The following is a 25121-nucleotide window of genomic DNA, read 5'->3' on the forward strand; positions in this document are numbered from 1 at the left end:
CTCTGCTAGGACCCCATCCATCAATCATGAGCAGGGAGGTGCTCGTGCTGGCAGACGAGCTGCCTGTCGTCTCTATGGGCTTCTCTCAGGGTGTTCTAGATGAGGGCACCAGCTCCACCGCCCCTCTGTCTGTGTCCACTGCATCAGATGATGCCGCGATGACTGAGGAGTGCCTAGCTATGGGGCTAGCCAGATGACGACTGCCAAGGTCATCAGGGCCACCAGGACAGCAGAGTCGGGAGGTTGCCTCCAATGCACTGTCAGCGGGGAGAGGCGGGGGGGCGCAATGACGCAGCACCCCAGACATAAGTTGAAGGCACAAAAACAGAATTACCTGGAAAAACTCAGCAGGTCTGGCAGCATCGGCGGAGAAGAAAAGAGTTGACGTTTCGAGTCCTCATGACCCTTCGACAGAACTTGAGTTCGAGTCCAAGAAAGAGTTGAAATATAAGCTGGTTTAAGGTGTGTGTGTTTATGCTGCCAGACCTGCTGAGTTTTTCCAGGTAATTCTGTTTTTGTTTTGGATTTCCAGCATCCACAGTTTTTTTGTTTTTATCTCTGTGTTTAATTGACTGCCACTGCTCTTCAAGAAATGCCTACCTCCTTGAAGAAGTTCTGTTCCTCTCTGCGACAAGATTTCCGTATCTCTCTGTTGTCTTGCTCACCTTCCTTGCTTTCCATTTCCCTCCTGGTGTTTGACAAGGTGTTTACTAAAACCCGCTTTCACAGCCATATCTCCTTTCTCAGTGACTGTCTCCGTCTCCGACTCCGACTTACCCCACGTGGATTTCAACTGAAATTCCACCCCTCATGTTTCGAACCCACCCAGGATTACAGGTATCTCCAGGACATAAAACATTTCTCGGACTGCTGTTCCCGTCACATTCTGAAATCCACACTCAGTGCCATGCGCCGCCATATGAACACACTTGACCTCTCCCTCCAGCAGCACCGCCGTACCCTTTTTCAAAGCTGTGCGTGCCCCCAGTTTCATTTTATCCTTCGGCTCATCCGACGCCTCAACAAGAAACTTTTTCTCTTTCTCTCAAGTGCTAAGGAACGCAAGCTCCAACAACTCATCGACACCAACACCCATCTAGGACCCTCCGCCCCTGCCTGTCCCTCCGTCCCCACCCTTTCTTCCAATCCCAACCCCAGCCGTGTATTCACTATACCCCCTGACCTTCCCCTCTCCGATGCTGAACGTTCAGTGCTCAGCAAAGGACTTAGTTTCATACCCTTACGCCTTCACCTCAATGAATTTCGGGCTCGGCATGATACTGAACTCTTCTTCCGCCGTCTTCGTCTCCGGGCTCACTTCTTTGGGCAGGAGTCCTCTCCCAGTTCAACGGATCCTTTTACCCATCTCCAATATTCTCCCTCCACCTGGACCCCTCCCTCTGGACTCTTACCTTCTCTCGATCTTTTCATTGAGAACTGTCGGCGCGACATTAGTCGTCTCAATTTCTCTGCTCCTCTCACCCATTCTAACCTGTCTCTCTCTGAACTTACTGCACTCCATTCTCTCAGGTCCAACCCTGACATTGTCATCAAACCCGCTGACAAGGGTGGTGCTGTTGTTGTCTGGCGCACTGACCTCTACCTCGCGGAGGCTGAGCGTCAACTCGCAGACACTTCCTCCTACCTCTCTCTGGACCTTGACTCCACCACTGAACATCAAGCCATTGCTTCCAGGACTGTCACTGAACTCATCTCCTCTGGGGATCTCCCTCCCACAGCTTCCAACCTGATAGTCGCCCAACCTCGGATGGCCCGCTTCTATCTCCTACCCAAAATCCACAAACAGAACTGCCCCGGTAGACCGATCATCTCAGCTTGCTCCTGCCCCACAGAACTCATTTCTCGTTATCTTGACTCCCTTCTCTCTCCCCTTGTCCAGTCCCTTCCCACCTACATCCGTGATTCCTCTGACACCTTACGTCACATCAACAATTTCCAGTTCCCTGGCCCCAACCGCTTCCTTAGCTTCTTCCTCGAACAGAGGCCCGAACAATCCCCATCCACCACTACTCTCCTCCGTCTGGCTGAACTTGTTCTCACGCTGAACAATTTCTCCTTCAACTCCTCTCAATTCCTCCAAATAAAAGGTGTGGCTATGGGTACCCGCATGGGCCCCAGCTATGCCTGTCTCTTTATGGGGTATGTGGAACATTCCTTGTTCCAGTCCTACTCCGGCCCCCTTCCACAACTCTTTCTCCGGTACATCGATGATTACTTCGGTGCCGCTTCATGCTCTCGTCGGGACTTGGAAAAATTTATTAATTTTGCTTCCAATCTCCACCCCTCCATCATTTTCACGTGGTCCATCTCTGACACTTCCCTTCCCTTCCTTGACCTCTCTGTCTCAATCTCTGGTGATAGACTGTCCACCAATATCCATTACAAACCCACCGACTCCCACAGCTATCTCGACTACAGCTCCTCACACCCCGCTTCCTGTAAGGACTCCATCCCATTCTCTCAGTTCCTTCGCCTCCGTCGCATCTGTTCCGATGATGCTACCTTCAAAAACAGTTCCTCTGACATGTCCTCCTTCTTCCTTAACCGAGGTTTTCCACCCACGGTCGTTGACAGGGCCCTCAACCGTGTCCGGCCCATCTCCCACGCATCCGCCCTCACGCCTTCTCCTCCCTCCCAGAAACATGATAGGGTCCCCCTTGTCCTCACTTATCACCCCATCAGCCTCCGCATTCAAAGGATCATCCTCCGCCATTTCCGCCAACTCCAGCATGATGCCACCACCAAACACATCTTCCCTTCACCCCCTTTATCGGCATTCCGTAGGGATCGCTCCCTCCGGGACACCCTGGTCCACTCCTCCATCACCCCCTACTCCTCAACCCCCTCCTATGGCACCACCCCATGCCCACGGAAAAGATGCAACACAAGCCCCTTCACTTCCTCTCTCCTCACCGTCCAAGGACCCAAACACTCCTTTCAAGTGAAGCAGCATTTCACTTGCATTTCCCCCAACTTAGTCTACTGCATTCGTTGCTCCCAATGTGGTCTCCTCTACATTGGAGAGACCAAACGTAAACTGGGCGACCGCTTTGCAGAACACCTGCGGTCTGTCCGCAAGAATGACCCAAACCTCCCTGTCGCTTGCCATTTTAACACTCCACCCTGCTCTCTTGCCCACATGTCTGTCCTTGGCTTGCTGCATTGTTCCAGTGAAGCCCAACGCAAACTGGAGGAACAACACCTCATCTTCTGACTAGGCACTTTACAGCCTTCCGGACTGAATATTGAATTCAACAACTTTAGGTCGTGAGCTCCCTCCCCCATCCCCACCCCCTTTCTGTTTCCCCCTTCCTTTTTTTTCCAATAAATTATAAAGATTTTCCTTTTCCCACCTATTTCCATTATTAAAAAAAAACCCCACTAGAGCTATACCTTGAGTGCCCTACCATCCATTCTTAGTTAGCACATTCGTTTAGATAATATCACCAACTTTAACTTTAACACCTATGTGTTCTATTGTACTATTGTCGTTGACATCTTTTGATGATCTGCTTCTATCACTGCTTGTTTGTCCCTACAACCACACTCCCCCCCTCCACCTCTCTCTCTCTCTCTATCTCTCCGCCCCCCACACACACACCTTAAACCAGCTTATATTTCAACTCTTTCTTGGACTCGAGCTCAAGTTCTGTCGAAGGGTCATGAGGACTCGAAACGTCAACTCTTTTCTTCTCCGCCGATGCTGCCAGACCTGCTGAGTTTTTCCAGGTAATTCTGATTTTATTTTGGATTTCCAGCATCCGCAGTTTTTTTGTTTTTATATAAGTTGAAGGCACCTTGTGCATAGCAGGGGCTCGTCCCGGGTGACATTTTTTGTGCGATTATTTTGACACTTGTGTTAGGGATGGACACTTTGTTCTTTGCTTGTTCATGTGAAGTAACAAACATTTATTTGACTTAAATGGGCTGAGTTGGCGGGATTGTATGAATAGGTGCCAGATGCAGCAAAGGTTTGTAAAAGTATGGCACTGTGTGGTGCTGGCATACTGGGTTGGGTTCTTATTTGATTGTTAACAAAGGAGTCAGTGCCATTGGTTTGATGAGGAATCGATGCTTTGGATGCCCAGCAGAAGGTTCGCTGCATCAAATCCCTGCCTCCATGAGGGTTCCTGACCTCTGCCTCGAGGTTCTCACCCTGTGCCTTCCCAGGCTCTTCTTCTGACCAATCACTTGAGTCATCTTCCATGGCCTGAGGAGCTGCTTCGCTTTCCTCAGCCTCCAATGGGTCTCCCCCTGCCAGAGCCAGGTTGTACAGGGTGCAGCATGCGACGACTATGAGGGAGACAGGCTCTGGAGGATACTGCAACGCTCCACCTGACCAATCCAGGCATCTGAAGCACATCTTCAGCAGCCCGATGGTCCTGTCCACCACTGCCCTTATGGAGGCATGAGTCCTGTTGCATCTCTCCTTGGCCTCAGTTCTTGGGTGACGGAGTGAGGTCATCAGCCACCTCTTCAAGGGATAACCCTTGTCAGCCAGTTGCCACTTGTGCAGGAGCCACAAACAGCCTTGGTATCAGTGAGTGCCACAAGATGTAAGCATCGTGTGAGCTCCTAGGGTAACAGGCATGCACTTGGAGAATCTGTGTCCTGTGGTCACAGACGATCTGAACATTCATCAAGTGGAACCCCTTTCTGTTTACGAAAGCTCCAGGCTCACGAAAGCTGGCGACTTGATGGCCATGTGAGTGAAATCTGTTACACCCTGGGTGTAGGGGAACCCTGCAATTGCAGCGAAGCCTCATGCTCTCTCCAGCTGGCTTGCCTTATCTGTCTGGAAGTGGATGAACATGCGGATGTGTCTAAAGACAGCATCAGTCATGAGCTTGACGCATCTGTGTGCAGCTGATTGAGAAACACCCCTCAGATCCCCCACTGAGCCCTGAAAAAAACCCAGAGACATAGAAGTTGAGGGTCAATGTCACCTTCAATGCCACTGGCAGTTGGAGGCAATTTCCGAACCTATCATGTGACATATTGCTGTCACTGTGTCCATGGAGAGGTGCAGTCTCCTGCGGCACTGGACAGCGGACATCCGGAGTGAGCTGGAGCCTGAACACACTAGATGCTGGGTGGTGGCATTTTTGGTGTACCCTCCTGCCTAGGCCTCCCTGCTGGCCCTCCACCAATTGAGCCTGTGCCTCTCCTCTTAAAGGTCTGTCCCTGGGAAGCTGCCCGCACCCACCTGGTCTCCTCTCTCTCCTGTCCCTCTCTTCCTCTTCAGAGAAGGTTCCACCAGCGGAATACACTATTCCCAATGGATAGGATGCAGAGGAGCAATGTCTTGAAAATGAAGGGGCACTGTGTTGCAATACTCAGAGGAACCTTCCAGGGAAGATGAGGACCTGAGATGCTGAAAGGCAGGCTTGACAATCAAAAGAGATGCCAAGAACCTCTGGGATAACTCTGTACTCACAGAGCAATGAATTGGCAATGACAGAGGAGGTGTTGCTGCTCCGGGGGCCTTTTATCCTGCTCATGGATGAAGAAATGATTAAAACATGAATTTGGTCCATCTGTTTTGTATGTGCAATGAGCTAAAAATCACTCGGGCAATGTGAAATTGCAGTCAATTGGCTTTTTAATGATTTTAATTTTCAGTAGGTGCCATTCCGACTCCTGTGCATGCATGCACAGCTGATGTCTTTGCACGCAATTTTACCCGCGTTTGGGTCGGGCCCGCGCCCAACCTCGGAACGCAAGATTCAGGCGGGCAGCATCCCAGGGTCAGACCTTTAAGATTTTTGTTTCCTTCATGCTTTCTTAGTATGATAATATTGTTCCAAGAAACTGCACAAGCAATCTACAAACCCACATCACAGACTACCTTTGCTAATTTGATATGTCCTGTCCATAAGAAGAGTCAAGTCCCCCATGATTATTACATTGTGTTTCCTACAAGCTTCAATAATTTCTTGTTTAACGCTCCGTCCATTGTTTTAAATACTGTTAAGGAGCCTAATAATTACTCCCAGCAACATCTTCTGAGTCTTGTTATTCCTGATTGCCAACTATACTGATTTTACTTCCTGATCTTCTGAGCCAAGATCTTTACTCCCTACTGTACTTGTTATCCTTTACTATCAGGGCTACTCATCCTCCTTTTTCATTCTGCCTGCCTTTTTGAAATGTTGTACAGTACCCTGGAATATTTATTTGGCCAGTGGAAGAAATTTTGTTTAAAGCAATGAATATTTCTTTTCAGCCTTATTATCAAGGCAATAAAAAAGTATGGAGAATATTTCGTGATAGAACGATGAGCACTGACAGCTTAGCTATTGGTTGACCAATTCAACCACATTAATTAGCAATGTTTTTTCCATACTCCTCACAGTTAGAAATAAGTGAAAATTGAAATCCTGATAATAGCAGTTAAAATAGGCTAATCAAAGATAAGAAATTATATTATCAGTGCTAACACTGTCCTGCTGGTAGCAACTTGATTTTCTACAATGGGTAACTTGCTGCAATTTACTAATTCGAAAGCGGCAGCCTAAAAATTTTACCCTTTCAATTATCTGCCCTTCCAGAAGTGCATAATCTGGGGATCAGTACTGACAGTAATTAGTTTACTAGATTAATTGTAGTTCCATGCTATGTCATGAAACCTGCCCCGGATTGGCAGTCATTAAACACTAATCCCATTTTAAAGGCCACAGCAACTAATGTACTACTAAGAAGTAGAAATGAAGTACAATATTTTGACCAATTCCCGCAGGTGTCAGCTGTGGCTCAGTTTTTGTTTTAGTCAAAAGGTTGTGGTTTCAAGTCTCACTCCAGAGACTGGAGCACACAAATCTAGACTGACACTCGAGTGTAGTGCTGCACTGTTGGAGGTGCCGTCTTTCAGATGAGTCATTAATCCAGGGTCCCATCTGCTCTTTCAGGTGGACGTAAAAGATCTCATGCATTTACTACTCTTGGCCTTCAAAGTGGTAGAGATGATCGATTAGGTGGTGGTGGTAAATAAGCCTTGGCAAGTTTTTGCAATGCATCTTGTAGGTGATACACATACAGCAATGGTACAACATGGTGCGTGCCAATCAAGCAGGTTGCTTTGTCCTGAATGGTGTCGAGCTTCTCAAGTGTGGTTGGAACTGCACAAGTGGTGTCTTCCATTGCACTCCTGACTTGTGCGTTGTAGATGGTGGAAATGCTTTGGGGAGTCAGGTGGTGAGTGACTCACTGCAGCGTACCAAGCCTCTGACCTGTTCATGTAGCTACAGTATTCACTGGCTAGCTCGGTTAAGTTTCTGGTCAATAGCGACCCTCAAGAAGTTGATAGTAGGGATTCAACAATGGGATTGCCATTGAATGTCAAGGGGAGGTGATTACAATTTCTCTTGTTAGAAATCATTACCAGGCACACACGTGACACAAATGTTACTTGACATTTATCAACACGAGCCTGAATACTGTTCGGGTCTTGCTGCATGTGAACACGGATTGCTTCGTTATATGAGGAGTTCCAAATAGAACTAACATTGCAAACAGCAAACATCCCCAATTCTGACCTTATGGTTGATGAAATAGCTGCAGATGGTTGGACCTAGGACATAGCCCTAAGGAATTTTTGGGACTGAGATGATTGGCCTCCAATAACCACCACCATCTTCCCTTGTGGTAAGTATGACTCCAGCCAGTGGAGATTTTTCCTCGGTTACCATCAACTTCAATTGTACTAGGATTCCTTGATGTCACACTCTTCCATTGGGCCCTAAATAATGTCAAGGATGGTCACTCTCATACCTTTGGAATTCAGCTCTTCTGTCCATATTTGGACCAAGGCTGTAATGAAGTCTGAAGTCAATTTGTTCTGGCAATACCCAAACTAAGTATTGGTGAGTAAGTGCTGCTTACTAGTACTTTCAACGACAACTTCCATCACTTTGCTGATGATTGATTTTAGAGTAATAAAAACAGGAAATGCTGGAAAAACTCAAATGTCTGGCAGCATTTGTGGAGAGAGAAACAGAGTTAACATTTCAAGTCCGTATGACTACGGACTCGAAACATTAACTCTGTCTCCCCCTCTCCACAGATGCTGTCAGACTAGCTGAGTTTTTCCAGCATTTCCTGCTTTTATTTCAGATTGCCAGCATCCATAGTATATTTCTTTTATTGATTTTAGAGTGATGGGATGAAAATTGGCCAGGCTGAATTTGTCCTGCTTTTTCTGGACAGGACTTATTGCAGCAATTTTCCACTTTGTCAAGTGGATGCCAGTGTTGTAACTTTAGTGGAACAGCTTTGCTAGCGATACGCTAGTTCCAGACACAAGTATTACAGCTGGGATATTATTGGGGCCAATAGCTGTATCCAGTGAATTCAGTCATTTTCTTCATTTCACGTGGAGCGTATCGATTAGCTCAAAACTGGTTTTCATGATGGTGAGGACCTCAGGAGGAAGCCGAGATGGATCATATCCTTCTGGTTCAAGATGACTGCAAATGCTTCAGCCTTGTCTTTTACAGTCATGCTGGGCTCTGTCATTAATGAAGATGTGGGTGTTCATGGAATCTTCTCCCCATGTTAGTTGTTTAATTGCCCACCACCATTCATGTTTGGATGTGGCAGGGCTGAAGAACTTTGCTCTAACACATTGATTGTGTGATTACATAGTTTTGTCAATAACATTCTGTTTCTGTTATTTAGCATGCATGTTCTCATGTTACAGATTGACTAATTTGGGTCCTTATTTTTAGGCTGCTCCTGGCAAATGTTCCATCTAAGCTACATGAATCTGTGGCCATGCAATAATCTGGAATGTGCCTTGTAAGGAACAAACAGGCCCTGTAGAATGAATGTTCCCTTTAAGATGCGTGCATGCATGGCCACACAGCAATCTTAAAGGAACTGCACAGTGCAACAAACAGGTTGTGCACATCAAAGGGAAATTAGAGAAAACATTGGCCTAGCATTTCTTCCACACTTCTCTTTGAAACAGGGTTAGCCCCCTGGTTTAATGGTGGAGTCAGGGATATGCTGGACCATGAGGTTACAGATTTTGGTGAATGCTATTCTGTTGCTGCTCATGACTCAAAGTGCCTCATGAACGTCCAGTTTTGAGCTGCTGGATCTATTCTGAATTTATCCCATTTTGCAAGAGGTAGTGCCATGCAACACGATAGAGGGTGTTCTCAGCACAAAGATGAAACTTTGTCTCCATAAGGACAGTGTGGTGGTAATTGCTACCAGTACAATCATGAATAGACGTGTCTGCAACATGCAGATTAAGGAGGATGAGGCCTAGTCAGTTTTTTCCCTTGTGTTGGTTCTCTCATCACTTGCTGCAGGCCCAACCTGGCAGCTACGCCCTTCAGAGCTTTGCAGTCGTGTTGTTACTCATCCTCTTTTGGTGATGGGCAATGAAGTTTCCCACCCAGAGTACATTCAGTGCCCTTCTGTCCTTCAGTGTTTCTTCATAGTGGTATGCAGCATGAAAGAGTACCAATTCATCAACTGTGGGTGGGTGGTGAGTGCTAATCAAGAAGTTTCTTTGCCCATGTTTGACTTGATGCTTTGAGACTTAAGTGAATGTTGAGGATTCCCAGGTTCACCCCTTCGTGACCGAATGCCACTGTGCTGGTACCTCTGGTGGGTCAGTTGTGCCAGGTTAGGTCATACCAGAGGTGTGATTGAGAATTCTGGGTCATTGTTTGAAAGGTATGATTCTGTGAGTATGACTATGTTAGGCTGTTGCTTGAATAGTCTGTGGGACAGGTCTAAAGTTTGGCACAAGTCCCCAGTTGTTAATGAGGAGGATTTTGCAAGCTCAACTAGGCTGGGTGTACACTTCCAGTGTTCAAATCCAATGTCGAGGTCGGTACAGGGTGGTCAATTTGGTTTACTTCTTATTATAATTTTTCCACAGTGGCTTGATACAACTGAGTGGCTTTTCCAAGGGCAGTTAAGAATAAACCACATTGCGGTGGATCTGGAGTCACTTGCAGACCAGACCGAATAAGGATGGCAGATTTTGTTCCCTGAAGGGCATGATTTTTTAGGACAATCGGTGGTTTCATGATCATCACTACTGCTCCTAGCATTTTATTCCAAAATTTAAATTCTCCAGCTGCTGTGCTGAGATTCGAACTTATGCCTCTGGGTTGCTTGCCCAGTAATCTAACTACTCTGCTACCATATGCCACTTCCCACAGCACAACAATTACCACACTTCAAAAATACTTTATTGGCTTTAAAGTGCTTTAGGGTATCCTGAGGTCTTGAGAAATGATTTATGAATGAAAGTCTTTCTCTAATTCTTTCTAAGGAATGTCGATGGGTAAAAAGTTTCTAATTACTTTTGGAAAATGTGCCTTCTTCAAATGACAGGTCTTTGTTTTTGTAAGTTTCTGGTCCCATTTTCAGAAACAGTGCATCATACTGCACTTCACCACCAAATAATGTATTCAACTTAATTTCTTGTTTGAATGTGATCAGAGTGGTTAAAACAAAAGTTAGATTTTTAGGTAACCTTAGCACTGCTTTCATGCATACAATTAATAATTATATAGGCATATACAGGTTCTGAACTTGATAAAGTGCACAGGCTTTTGTTTCTGAAAAGTCATCATACGTATTTCCAGGTTGCTTTTTTAAAGTTCATTCTGAAACATGAAGTCTATCTACAGTAATTATTTTAAAACATTGAACAAATTTGATTTAGGGTGAGATCATAAGACGTAGGAGCAGAAATAGGCCATTTAGCCCATCGAATCTGCTCCTCCATTCAATGAGATCATGGCTGATCAACTCCACTTTCCTGTCTTTTCCCCATAACCTTTGATTCCCTTACTGATTAAAAATCTGTCTATATCAGCCTTGAATATACCTAATGACCCAACCTCTACTGCCCTCTGCGGTAAAGAATTCCACAGATTCATTACCCTCTGAGAGAATAAATTCTTCCTCATCTATGTCTTAAATGGGTGACCCCTTACTCAGATTATGCTCTCTGGTCCTAGACTCTCCCCCAAGAGGAAACAACCTCTCAGCATCTACCCTGTCAAGCCCCCTAAGAATCTTATATGTTTCAATAAGGCTGCCTCTCATTCTTCTAAACTCCAATGAGCACTGGCCCAACCTACTCAACCTCTGCTCGTAAGAGAATCCCTCCATACCTGGGATCAACCTAGTGAACCTTCTCTGGGCTGCCTCCAATGCCAGTATACCTTTCCTTAGATAAGGGGACCAAAATTGTTCACAGTATTCTTGGTGTGGTCTAACTAGTGTCTTGTATAGTTTTAGCAAGACTTACCTATTTTATACTCCATTCTATTTGAAATAAACACCAACATTCCATTTGCCTTCCCTATTACCTGAACTTGTATGCTAGCTTTTTGTGATTCATGCATGAGGATCCCCAAATCCCTCTGTGCTGCAGCTTTCTGCAGCCTTTCTCCATTTAAGTAATATTCAACTCCTCTATTCTTCCTGCCAAAATGCATAACCTCACACTTTCACACTTGCCAAGTTTTTGCCCACTCACTTAACCTGTCCAGATCTCTCTGTAGACTCTGTCAGGCTCACCACTTGCCTTCCCACCTTCTTTTGTGTCATCCACAAACTTGGCAATAGTACAGTTACTTCCCTCATCTTAGTCATTAATATATATGGTAAATAATTGTAGCCCCAGCACTGATCCCTGTGGTACTTCGCTGGTTACAGGTTGCCATCCTGAAAATGCCCCCCTTATCCCAACTCTGTCTTCTATTAGTTAGCCAATCCTCTATCCATCCTACTGCCAATTAATACCATGGGCTCTTATCTTATTAATTAACCTTATGTGCGGTACCTTATCGAATGCGTTTTGCAAGTCCAAATATATTACATCTACTGGTTCCACTTTATCTATCCAGCTTGTTACCTCCTCAAAGAATTCTAATAAATTTGTCAGGTATGATTTCCCCTTCATGAAGCCACGCCGACTCTGCTTGATTACATTATGCATTTCTAAATGCTCTGCTATTACATTATTTATAATAGACTCTAACATTTTCCCAATAACATATTAAGCTAACTGGCCTGTTTCTTGTCTCCCTCTTTGAATAAAGACATTGGCAATTTTTCAATCCTCTAGGACTTTTCCACAATCTAAGGATTCTTGGAATCAGTGCCTCCATTATCTCTGTTGCTACTTCCTTTAATGTCCTAGGATGCAACCCATCAGGTCCAGGGGACTTATCGGCCTTTAGTCCCATTAGTTTCCCTAGTACTTTTTCTCTAGTGATAGTTATTGTATTTATTTCCTCCCTCCCTTTTGCCCTTGATTATTTAGCATTTTTGGAATGCTATCAGTGTCTTCTACCATGGAGACTTCTGCATTTATTCAACTCCTCTGCTATTGCCTAGGTCCCCATTATTATTTCTCCAGCCTAAGGGCCCTAAGTTCACTTTGGCCTCTCTCTTCCTTTTTATATATTTAAATAAGCTCCTACTGTCCGTTTTTATATTACTTGCTAGTTTACCCTCAAAGTTTATTTTTTCCCTCTTTATTATTTTTTGATCATATTTTGTTGGTTTTTAAAATTTTCCCAATCCTTTGGCTTACCACTAATCTTTGCCACATTGTATGCTTTTTTTTTCAATTTGATACTGTCCTTAACTTCCTTGGTTAACCATGGTTGGTTTATCCCCTTCCTAGAATCCTTCTTCCTCAATGGGATATATCTTTGTTATGAGTCATGAACTATTTTCTTAAACATCGGCCATTGTTCATCAACCGTCTTTTCTGCTTTCCCAGTCCACTCCAGCCAACTCTTCCCTCATTCCATTGTAATTAGCCTTATTTAAGTTTAGCACAGTTGTTTCTGATCCAAGTTTCTCACTCTCAAACTGAATTCTAAATTCTATCATGTTATGGTCACTGTTTCCTACGGGATATTTTACTCTGAGATCCATTTACTAAACCTGCCTCATTACAGATTACCAGATCCAAAATGCCCTGATCCCTGGTTAGATCCACAACATATTGTTCTCGTAAACTGTCCCGAATACACTCTATGAATTCTTGCTCGTGGTTTTCTCTGCCAATTTGATTTTTCCGATCTACATGAAGATTACAGTCACCCATGATTAACGTACTGCCTTTTTTACATTCCATTATCTCCTGATTTATTCTCTGCCCTATGGTACAGCCACTGTTAGGGGACCTATAGGCTACTTGTACCAGTGTCTTCTTCCTGTTGTTATTTCTTACTTCCACCCATATGGATTCTACATCCTCCAGTCCAAGATCATTTCTTGCGATTGTACTTATTCCATCTCATACTAACAAAATAACCCCACCACCCTTTCCTTCCTGCCTGTCCTTTCAAAAAGTCACATACCCCTGAATATTTAGTTCTCAGCTTTGGTATCCTTGTAACCATGTCTCCGTAACGGCTATAAGATCATACCCATTAACCTCTATTTGTGCCATTAAATGCACATAGTATTCAGAGCAAGATAAATGAATTAAGTAAAGAGCTATTAATTTTGCCTCATTTTGATAAAACTAATTTTGAGATCAATCAGCAGCCACATCTAAAATCAAAGTAAAATGTGCAGACTTCATATCTTTAGAAGAATCAATTTATTGAATCTAAGCAAAAAATAGGCTTTCAATTTCTCCGAGAAGCATAGTCAATGTTATATTGCCCTCTAAAGTGTGCTCATTAATTCAAGCTACTATTTTGCAGATGTTTTATAACCCAAGCGGTGCAAAGTAGCTTAAGAAGAGGTGAAATGGGAGGAAAGTTACTTTTCGCTGCCAGCTTGTGTTCATCTCTTGAAAGTGATGTGGTGCTCCAATCAAAGGTATGCCCAAAGCTGATGGACATTCAGCTTAGAATACAAGGCCTGAACAATTATAGTTAGGATGATCATTTCAAAAGATTTGTTCAGTTGTAAATAGATCTTCCTCCTCGTGTTTGGAAAGCAACGGTAATAGAACACATACCTCTTCTCACTCAGAACTGAAATATGGAAGCGTAAGATGTGTTGAAACCATGTGGCCACAACCACTAATGGAACAGCAATCTTACATTTAGGGCATCCTCCTTTGAAATGCCATGACCCTGATCTAACTCAAGCATTGATATTTATTTTTTCCCAGTGGATATCTACAGGTTAGCCAGCAAATGTGGCTGCCCATAGCTCTGGATTCCTGATAGTGCTTGTACTGGGCAGTGGAACTGGAAGCTGCTGAGTGCTTTAGTGGTCTACAATATTTGAACTTTCTAAGAATCCTAAGTGCATCCATTGTTTTCAGAAGTGAGAGAGCAGAGCAATCTATGGTTCAGCCTTGAATCTTTTCAAACATTTTTCATCAATACTATCTTTAAGCTGATTCTTTAACTTCACTACTTTTATGAGGGCTAAACCAGATAATTACTGACTTATCTTGATTTTATAGTTAAAAACCCCGAATTGTGATTCTGGCAAAAAAAAAAGATGCCTTCATAATGCATTGCTCAACTCCTTCAGTTAATTAATTTTAAATAGCGTAGGCAACATTAGAAGTATATGGCTGGTATTTTCCACCTCATACAGGTGATCTTAAGTTCTACCCAACTAGGGTTGCTAGCTTGTGTTTTCTTTTCAAATACTGTAAGAAAAACATAACTTTCAATTAAACAAAAAATGTTTGTATAGTTAATTCAATTGAGTTTTCAAGCAAAACAATTTATAGATTCCACAAAAAACATTCCACTGAAAACTCTTATCAGATATCGCTCTATTAAGTGTCATGTTATTTTTCACACATAACATCATATATTAAGTCTTCAAATCATAACTCTGGTGGGTTCTTCTCATATATTCATTACTAGATCTCCGCATGGCTTCATTCAGTAACAGATTCTTTGCTGACACTAACACTCCATTTGCCAAATCTCTGTAAATTTATTCCACTCCAACAGTCAATTACTTTCATGCGACACTTTCTGACAAGTGCCTGTCAATATGTTGTTAGTTCCCAAATGACTGATGTGGTGTTAACATACAGCCTTGACCTCTCCCACCCTCACTATCTCTGTCACCACTCAAGTGTTATCCAGATTATATCTGATCTATGGTCTTATACAGGGATGTAGGGAAAATTCTACTTAAAACAAAAAAAATGCATACATTTTATTAGAGTTACTAAAATATACTAACTTAAAACTGTACAAGTGTCTGTTAATGTTCCTTTACCTTCAACAGAAGATTCTTCAACCTCTCCACTTCTTTATCCAGGTCCTGAATACATTTAGCCAAGTCATCACAGACCAAAGCAGATTTGTGGTCAGGATCCAAATCCAGTACTCTCTGAAAACAGGTAGATAAATGCAGATGTGAATTGAAAATACTAGTACAATTAAGATAACCATTGGAAAAAAAATCTTTATTATTTTTCAGGTTGAATGTCAACCAATCTGATGTCACTCGCGTACAATGAAGTTTTCCTCAGAGAAACAATTAAGATGCGCTATTTTTAAATAAATTCTCAAGTCACTTTTTGTACTGATTTCTACAGATTAACCTGGCGCAAATCGCCAGGTGCTGCCATCAATTTTTATATAAGTATTGAGATCATCATCTTCTTCAGTTCTCTGCACGAAGGCAGGTTCCTAGTGATTTTTTGCTAAGCCACAGCAAAGTGCCATCATTTTTACTATGGGTAGGACAAGGAGGGAGGCCCTGAATCTACCTCAGCTGAAACGGAAATCAAACTCTACACTGTTGATACTAATCTGATCCAGACACTAGCCACCTAGCCAATCGAACTAACTGGTCCTCCAATTATTGCAATGCCTAGCTAATAAGAAGTTCATCTCTGTACATTTTCAAGTACTCAGCCCAGTCAGAGGAAAGCTTTCGAAAAAGCACTTCCCCAGAAGGTAGGAATAAAATAAATTTAAGATAAATCACTATGGTTTTTATATTCTACCTAGCTGCTTGGTAGCTATCTATCCTCATGTTGGAGGATGCTGCGTGGCACTAAACTGGGTAACTGGAAAAAAATAGAATAAAAATAGACATCCGAATAAGCACACTTATGGATGAACTAAGCCATAGAGACCAACAAGGTTACTTGTATAAACTCTAATCTGCACTGATTTGATTGACTTCAGTAAAGCAAAAGTTGAGCACTTAGTATTCTAGGTTAAGGAAAGAAAAGGGTAAGAAAAATAGCCAGCAATTCCATCAGTAACCTTTGATGGAAGTTTGTGTACTGATGGTGGGAAGAGAAAAAAATTGAGCTTAGCTGTGATGGCCTCCAAGGTGGAATATCAAAATTAAAAATGATCACTTTGGCTAGTAACCACAGACTGCTCATGTTCATGGAACTATAAATCAGCATGAATCACTTACCATCTACAGGAGAAGGGGGTTAAGAGGAGCAAATTGGATGTAAAGAATCCTAGTATAGAGGCAGAATATTTGCCTTTTCAGCATTACTGTAAAGCCAGTGAACATAAAGTCTGAGATGTTTCCTAAAAAATTAAAACATTTAAGTATTTTAAGATTAGTCATTGTGTTTATAAAGGTATGTCTGATTGAGGAAGTAGGGTTGCCAGTTTTGTAAATTTTCAAAATAAGTTACACTTTACAGGGGTGGAGGAGAATAGACCATTTACTCAAACATACCAGTTCTGAGTTGGTTGCTAATTGGTTTGCCACATTCTGAACCGTTACCATTAGGTGACCACAATGCTTCTTCAACTTTATCAAAAATTTGTTAACTTCTTCACTGCTTGAAAAGAAATTAAAAATAAATTTATTACACAAACATAAACCAACAGACAACAATTGCTATGATCCAGGTAGAGATGAGTAATATGTTTAATTTTTTTAGACTTTGAAAACCCAGGTATTTGCTAGAAGAATGAAGGCATAAGGTTCGCTGTTCAAATCAAAAGAATTTAACTACACAAAAAATCAAAGAACATGAATACTAATAACTATATCTTAAAACAATTATGTTAAAGATATTAAAAGTACAATGAACACAGTTACTTATACTCTAAGCTGAACTTAACTCACACTTCTATGTACACCCATTTCATTTACACCCCAAAAAACTCAAGTCTGCTATTAATCAAAAATTGGAAAATTAATCACTTAGTCTGAGTACTGCTTCAAAGAGTACTGCTTCGTATAATGCTGCTTACTTCTAGCAAGAGTTTCCCCATAAATCACCTTCAACTGTCCCATGGCTGTGGACTCCCCACCCAACATGGGTGTTGCTAGCATCTTAAAGTGTAGGCGCCTCAGGTCAGAACTCTCCTGGTTCTAATGTTCATTTCTCTGGAGTCTTGTCTCTATGAACTTTCTCTCCTCTCAGCTTGGCTATCCCAGAAATCCGACTCACTGTTAAGGTAGTCCTTCAGTTGACCATGCTTTGAAAAACCTTTAGTCAGTGCACATAGAATTTCAACTAAATCCTGCTTGAAAGGAATATTCCCTCTAGCCAGCTTGTTCTAAACCACAAAACCAAACTGCTTGAATACAAAACCACACGCAGGGACGTACTCATCTCTATAATTAACTTCTGGTTGACACTTTTTTTTCTATTGTTCCTGGATATAGTTTTCAACCAGGATAGGGAGGAGGATAATAAAGGTGAGGATGTGGTATTATTGGTTAGAGAATCAATTACAGCTGTCAGGAGAGATGATATACTAAATGAAGCATCAAATAAGGCCGTATGGGCTGAGCTCAGAAATAAAAAAGGGGCAGCCACACTGATAGGAGTGTACTATAGACCTCCAAATAGTGTAAGGCAGTTAGAGGAGAAAATATGTAGACAGATTTCTGAGTGCAAAAACAATAGGGCAGTAATCGTTGGGGGCTTCAACTTCCCTAACATCAACTGGGAGACGAACAGTGTTGTGAAGGATACAGAGGGCGCAAAGTTCTTGAACTGCATTCAAGAGAACTTTGCTAGCCAGCATGTAACAAGCCCAATAAAGAGAGGGTGCAATTCTAAATTTAGTTTTCGGAAGTGAAGCTGGGTAAGTGGATGAAGTAACAGTGGGGGACCATTTTGGAGATAGTGACCATAATATAGTTAAATGTAGCATCATTATGGAAAAGGACAAAGATAGAACAGGAGTAAGTCGGGGGGGGGGCGGGGAGAGAGACAAATTTTACAAAGCTGAGAGGTGAGCTGGCGAGAGTGGTCTGGACACAGCTATTAGAAGGAAAAACTGTCAAATCAGCGCGAAGCATTCAAAGGTGAGATTCTACAGGCACAGTGTAAACATGGCACCACAAAGAAAAAGGGTGGTATTGCCAAAGCAAGTCCCTGGTTATACAGAAGCATAAAGGCCAAGGAAAAGCAGACAAAGAAAGCGTATGATAGTCACAAAAGACTTAATACTGTAGAAAGCCTACAGGATTATAGAATGTACAGGAATAGTAAAAATGGAAATTGGGAAAGCAAAGAGAAGATTCATAAAAATATTGGAAGGTAAAAATCAAAGAAAATCCTAAGATGTTTTACTAGTACATTAAGAGCAAGAGAATAACTAAAGAAAAGGTAGGGCCTATCAGAGATGTAACTTGTGGGTTGATGCAGAAGAGGTGGGCAGGGTTTTCAATGAGTACTTTCTCTCTGTCTTCACTAAGGAGTGGGGTGATGCAGACATTCTAGTTAAACAGGAGTGGGGTGAAATAGTAGATTCAATAAGCACAGTAAGAGAGTAAGCACTGGAGGGACTGGCATCCTTGAAGGTGGATAAATCACCAGGGCCAGATGGATTGTATCCCAGACTGTTGAACGAAGCCAGGGAGGAAATAACAGATGCTCTGAGGATCATTTTCCAATCCTCACTAGATACAAATGAGGTCCCAGAAGATTGGAGGTCTATGAATGTTGTGCCGTTATTTAAAAAGGGTGCGAGTGATAGGCCAGAAAATTATAGGCCCATCAGTCTGACTTCTTTGGTGGACAAATTATTAGAAACAATTCTGAGACAGGATAACCTGTCACTTAGAAAGGCATGGATTGATTAGGGATAATCAGCATGGTTTTGTTAGAGGAAGATTGTGTCTTACTAACTTGATATAATTTTTTGAAGAAGTAACAAGGAGGATTGATGAATGTAGTGCAGTGGATGCTGTCTACACATATTTCAGTAAGGCATTTGACAAGGTCCCACATGGCAGACTGATCTGGAAAGTGAGATGTCATGGCACACAGAAGGTGGTAGGTTGGATCCAAAATTGGCTCAGTGACAGGAAACAAAGGGTAATGGTCAATGGATATTTTCACGAGTGGAAAATGGTTTCCATTGGTGTGCCTCAGGGCTGAGTGTTGCAGCCCTTGCTGTTTGTTGCAAATATTAATGACTTAGACATAAATGTGGGAGGCATGATTGGGAAATTTGCAGATGACACAAAAATTGGCTGTGTTGTTGATAATTAAGAGGATAGCTGTCGACTCCAGAATTATATCAATAGTTTGGTTGAGTGGACGGAGAAGTGGCAAACAGAATTCAATCTGCAGAAATGTGAGGCAATGCATTTGGGGACGGCAAACGTCGCAGGGGAATATTCAATAAACGGGAAGTTACTCAGAGGGGTTGAGGAAATGAGAGGCCTTAGAGTGTATGTCCACAGTTCCTCGAAGGTGGCAGGTCAGGTGGATAAGGTAGTAAAGAAAACATATGGAAAGCTTTCTTTTATTAGGTGAGGGATTGAATAAAAAGCAGAGATGTAATGATGGAACTGTATAAAACGCTGGTTAGGCCACAGCTGGAATTTTGTGTACAGTTCTGGTCACCACATTATAGGAAGGATATAATTGCTCTGGAAAGAGTGCATAGGATATTTACAAGAATGTTGGCAGGGCTTGAAAATTGCAGCTACGAGGAGAGATTAGATAGGCTAGGGTTGTTTTCCTCAGAAAAGAGGAGGATAAAGGGTGACCTAATTGAGATGTACAAAATTATGAGGGGGCCTAGATAGGGTAGACAGGAAAGGCTCATTTCCCATAGCTGAGGGGTCAATTACCAGGGGGCATAGATTTAAGGTGATTGGTAGATGGAAAAACTTTTTCACCTAGGGCATCGTGGACGTCTGGAATTCTCTAAGTTGGTGGTTGAGGCTGAAAGACTCAACTCATTTAAAAGGAGCCTGAATCTGCAACTGAAGTGCTGTTAGGTGCAAGTCAACGGACCAGGTGCTGGAAAGTGGGATTAAAATGAGTAGCTTGTTTCTTTTTTTCTTTTTGGCCAGTGCAGACATGATGGGCTAAATGGCCTCTTTCCGCACTAACTCCCAGGCAGCTTGGTCACATGATCATTCACTGGAACCCTGTTGCTTTTTATGAAAAATCTTTCAAATAAACCTAGTTCTTAAAAGGACCATCACCCAAGCACAAATCATAGCTTTTTTTCTTTTCCCAAATGCATATGGGCCATCAAATAGCCATTAATAGTATTTTCAGTTAAATCTAGTACTGTGGGCTAGTGAAGCCTCAAAGCTCCCTGTTTACTACATAAAAGGGTCGAGATTGACATGCAAATAGGCAATTCAGCTTAGTTAAGTTTCTGGAGATGTTGGAAGTGTATTAGGGAGTTATACAGTTTAATTGAATTAATGCATCAAGGTTGAATCTTCACCTTTGGTGGTTCTTAGAATGAGCACAAGTTAAATACACATTGCATTTTTCTTAATGTAAAATATAAGCTCCAATTATACTCTTTATTATCAAACCTCATAACACCTAATTCAAGAAAATCACTTAATTCTATGCTGTTTTAGATCACTGAACCTCCTGAATACATTAATTGCCTATTCCAGATATGAATTACATTGGTATAACATTAATTTCAAAAGAACACTGATATAAGAGGAGGAGGAAAGGTATAGTTCCACACTTGCGTTATTTAGTTGCATCCAAATTATTTTTTTAACATTCATTCATGAGGTGTGGGCTTCGATGGCTGGGTCAGCATTTATTGCTCATCCCAGTTACCCTTAAGGAGGTGATGGTGAGCTGCCTTCTTGAATTGCTGCAGTCCAATTCCCAGAATCATCAAAAGTTGTTAATACTCTAGGTGAGTGATGCCAAACTAACCTCTGTGAATTGCTCTTGCACAATGCCTTTGTTTGTTGTAGGCCTATTAGAGGTATATTCATAAAACAAAGGTACAAGAAAGAACAAACATTTTATTTCTCTTATATTTTATTCATTCCTTAAAAAAAATCAGAGTATGGAGTTGACACTGAACAGGCCCAGTGTATTTTGTGCTCTTTTGAAGTTCAACACAGGTAAATGTGAGGGAAGATTAAGGAAGTTACTTATTACTTGGAAGGTGCAAGTCTAGGTGGGGTTGAGGAACAAAGGGATCTCAGAGTACAAATACACCAATCACTAAAAGTGGTGCCATAGTAAGGCTATATTAAAAAAAAAACCAAGCATGAAGTTTTATTTCTGGAGGGATAGAATTGAAAAGTAGGAAAATTATGCCAAACCGGTATTGAGGATAAGAAATTTCTGGTCACCATTTTATAAAAAGGATATAAAGGCACTGGAGAGCGTGCAGGGAAGATATACAAGGACGATGCCAGAAATGTGTGGGTATACAATTCAGGAAATGACAGACATTCTGGGTCTCTTTTTCTCCTGAAAAAAGGACAGCTGAGAGGTAACCTAATAGAGATCTTTAAAAGTATGAAAAGTTTAGATAGAATGGATAGAATGAGATTGTTCCCACTTGTGAGGATGAGCATAACTAGAGGCCATCAATATAAGATAGTCACCAAGAAATCCAGTAGGGAATTCAGAAAAATTTTTGTTACCTAAGTAGTGAGAATGTGGGACTCGCTTACCATAAGAAATAGTTGAAGCACCTAGTACAGATGCATTTAAGGGGAAGCTAGACAAGCATTCAAGGGAGAAGGGAATAGAGGGTTATGATGATAAATTTAGATGAGGAAAGATGGGAAAAAGCTCAAGTAGAGCTTAATGCTATCTTGACAGATTAGACAGAATAGCCTGTTTCTGTGCCGTATACCCAATGTAAACTTCTGTTTTTGTTGACTTTATTTGAATCAGTGTTACGATCCCCAGCTGAGGTTACCACTGGACAAGCCTGATCCCAGGATGGAACCCAGTTTGACAGATCCTAACTTTTATTTGCTTGTTTAGATACACGGAGAGTGGCTACTGAACAGAGTCACCAAAGTCAGCTGATGAACTTTTAACAAAAAAAATCCATCTATTCAACAAGAAAAGATGAACTATATTACAATATTTCTTCACCCACAACTATACCTTTACAGATATATACAGATTTGTAAGGATAACACAAATTACAAAAGCTATCTTATACTTTAATGTTCACAGTAAAACACAGTCCATGTAAACCTATAGAAACCTATGGTCAGACACACCACACTCTGAAATCAAGTGACAGATGTCACCTCAAACAGATCTCTCTTCAACTCTCCTCACAAATTCTTGTCACACCGTGAGCCAACCAGTCTCACTGAACTCCGTCTTTCACACGAGGGTTTCCAATCTCCACTCTTCAAGAACTTGCTTTGGAATCTTCTCCCAAACCGATGTTTTCTCTCAGACGCCTTCCGCAAGGGTTCACCTCCAGGGTTTCAAACTCTCCTTCCGATGTCCCTCTTCCCTGGGTCACCACATGCATTCAAGCTGTCTTCCATGCACTCTCTCTCTCTCAAACTCAGCCGTCAACAGTACACCACTGTTTCACATGCCCATAGCAAAGAGCATAGACCTTCAGCCATCTCTTTGGACTTTCTTGCATCTTGCAAATCATTCTCACTTTAAATCTGCTTTCTGCAGCTTTTGCGTCTTTAAATCTGAAGCTTAGAGCCTTTCTCCTGTCCCTCACACCTAACTTCACTTAACAGGTCCTTTTCCAAGTTCCTGCCCTTCCTTTGACTAGGTCTTCTTTGGAATTCCGCTCTTCCACTTCCCTACTTTTGGGGTTTCTGTTCCCTTTGCTCCAGTCTCTCCTGGCAACAACTTTCCAAAAAAAAAAACAACTGAACCCCACAGCTTCCAAATCAAAATTGCTTCTCTTCTTGTGTGATTGTGTGTGCGTGTGTGTGTGGGAGAAAGCTGCCTCTCTGGCCTCCTGTTGCTAGGCAACAGTTCAATTCTTCTACCCTTGTTTGTTTAATTTAGCTGCAATAGTTGTAAGAAACCTCATTAGAAATGCAAGCACCCTTTTAAAGTGAAACCAAAATTCCATTTGACCTTTCTTAACACAGACACAAAAATACAAATCAAACTTAAACTTTAAAGCTAAAACTCATTCCTAACACCTACAAATACCAATATAACTTAAACTATCCCTATTTCCTAACAGTCAGAAACACTCAAACTGCATCCCAGTTTTAATCATCTGTGCAGGATACAAATGGCAGAACTTCTTGATTGGTTTTAGATAGAGAATTATGTTCTTTGTATATGAAAGTTTAACAATGCTGTTAATGGTAAAATGGGATTGGAGTGCACATTAGGCAAAGGAAAATTAATCCATCTGATGGTTCCCAAGTGACATTTCTTAAAGTTTATTTGATGCTTGTAAAGTTAAAAGCATTGCCAAAGATTGAAGTCTGCAAATATGGGTGTATTAAAGCATAGCTAAATTTGACTTATCTAACAGTATGGGTGAGGACAAGGACTGCAGGGAGGATGGGCAATTTGACCATATCACCATGGTACAAGGCCATTCAAGTGTAGTTGGGGGGGAGGGGATTGGGTGAGGTGGGGGGGGGAAGGGTGAGTGAAGAGGAATGTAGTAGCAGGGGATACTACAGTAAGGGGGATAGATACTAGTCATTGCAGCCATGACAGGAGTGCTGAAGGCTACGTTGCCTGCCCAGTGCACTGATTTTTTCTCACAGTTGGAAAAGAACTTGGAGCATGAAGGAAAGGATCCACATAGGAACCAAATGACATTGGCCAAACAAGGAATCTGGTTCTGCTGGGTAAATTTGAGGAGTTAGGATCCAAATTAATAAGCAGAACCTCGGGATTACTACCCCAGCCTTGCACAAATTGGCACAGGATTAAAAAGATCAGAGGGATGCATGAGTGGTAGGGGAGACAGGGAGGAATGCAGCTAGCTCGGATAATAAGAGATACCATAAAGCAGTATTGAGATTATTGAGGAAGGATAATTTGGTTCGGGAGAGCAGCAAGTCGAATCAGGATACAGATATGAGATAAGGGTCAGGAAACACTGGCTGACGATGTTTATAGGTTCCCTATTCTGTTGGGCAGTGTATTTAAACATAAAATGAGGTGCATGTAACAAGCGTATTGCTATACTCATGGGGGACTTTAACTTTCAAGTAGATTGGGCAAATCAAATTGGCAGAAGTAGTTTGCGGCTAACTAAAGAGATTAAGGAAAGCATTATATTAAAATAAGAGGCTTATAATATTGCCAAGAGTATAAGCTTGAGGATTGGGGACGTCTGAAAAGCCAGGAAAGAATGACCAAACAATTGATAGGGAGAGAAAATAGAATGAGAGTAAACTAGCCAGAAATATAAAAATAGATTGTAAGAGCTTCCACAAGTATGTAAAAAGAGATTAGCGAAAGTAAAAATGGGCCTCTAGAGGCTGAGACAGGAGAAATTATAATGGGAGTAGGAATATATTTTGAATCTGTTGAGCAAGTATTTTGTGCCTGTCTTCATGGTAAGGGACACAAAACAATACCAGAAATAGCAGAGAACCAATTAGTCTAACAAAATGAGAAATTAATTATTATTGAAGAAAAAGTACTGGAGAAATTAATGGGATTAAAAGTTGACAAATCCCTGGACTTGATGGCTTACATCCTAGGGTTCAAAAAGAGGTGGCTGCAGAGATGATGGATACAATGATTATGATCTTCCAAAGTTCCCCAGATTCTGGAATGGTCCCGGTGGATTGGAAGGGAGCTAATGTTACACCACTTCTGAGCAAGGAGGGAAAGATAACAGGAAACTACAGGCCAGTTAGCCTGACAATCATTGGGCAAATACTGGAAAATCATTAAGGAAATGGTAACTGGGCACTTAGAAAATCAGAATATGATTAGGCAGAGTCAACATAGTTTTAAGAAAAGGAAA

General features: G+C 42.0%; 1 protein-coding gene across 1 annotated transcript in view; it reads right to left on the reverse strand.

The window, feature by feature from the left end:
- The window catches only part of asz1 (ankyrin repeat, SAM and basic leucine zipper domain containing 1), a 127114-nt gene that overhangs the window by 7541 nt on the left and 94452 nt on the right, over positions 1-25121 (reverse strand). The window contains exons 11-12 of the mRNA XM_041215657.1: positions 16657-16762; positions 15220-15333 (exon numbers count right to left, since the gene is read on the reverse strand). Of these exons, the coding sequence (XP_041071591.1) occupies positions 15220-15333; positions 16657-16762 (220 nt within the window). The remainder of the gene's footprint in view (positions 1-15219; positions 15334-16656; positions 16763-25121) is intronic.

This window comes from Carcharodon carcharias, chromosome 21 (assembly GCF_017639515.1).
Source record: "Carcharodon carcharias isolate sCarCar2 chromosome 21, sCarCar2.pri, whole genome shotgun sequence".
In the NCBI taxonomy this organism is placed as follows: Eukaryota; Metazoa; Chordata; class Chondrichthyes; order Lamniformes; family Lamnidae; genus Carcharodon; species Carcharodon carcharias.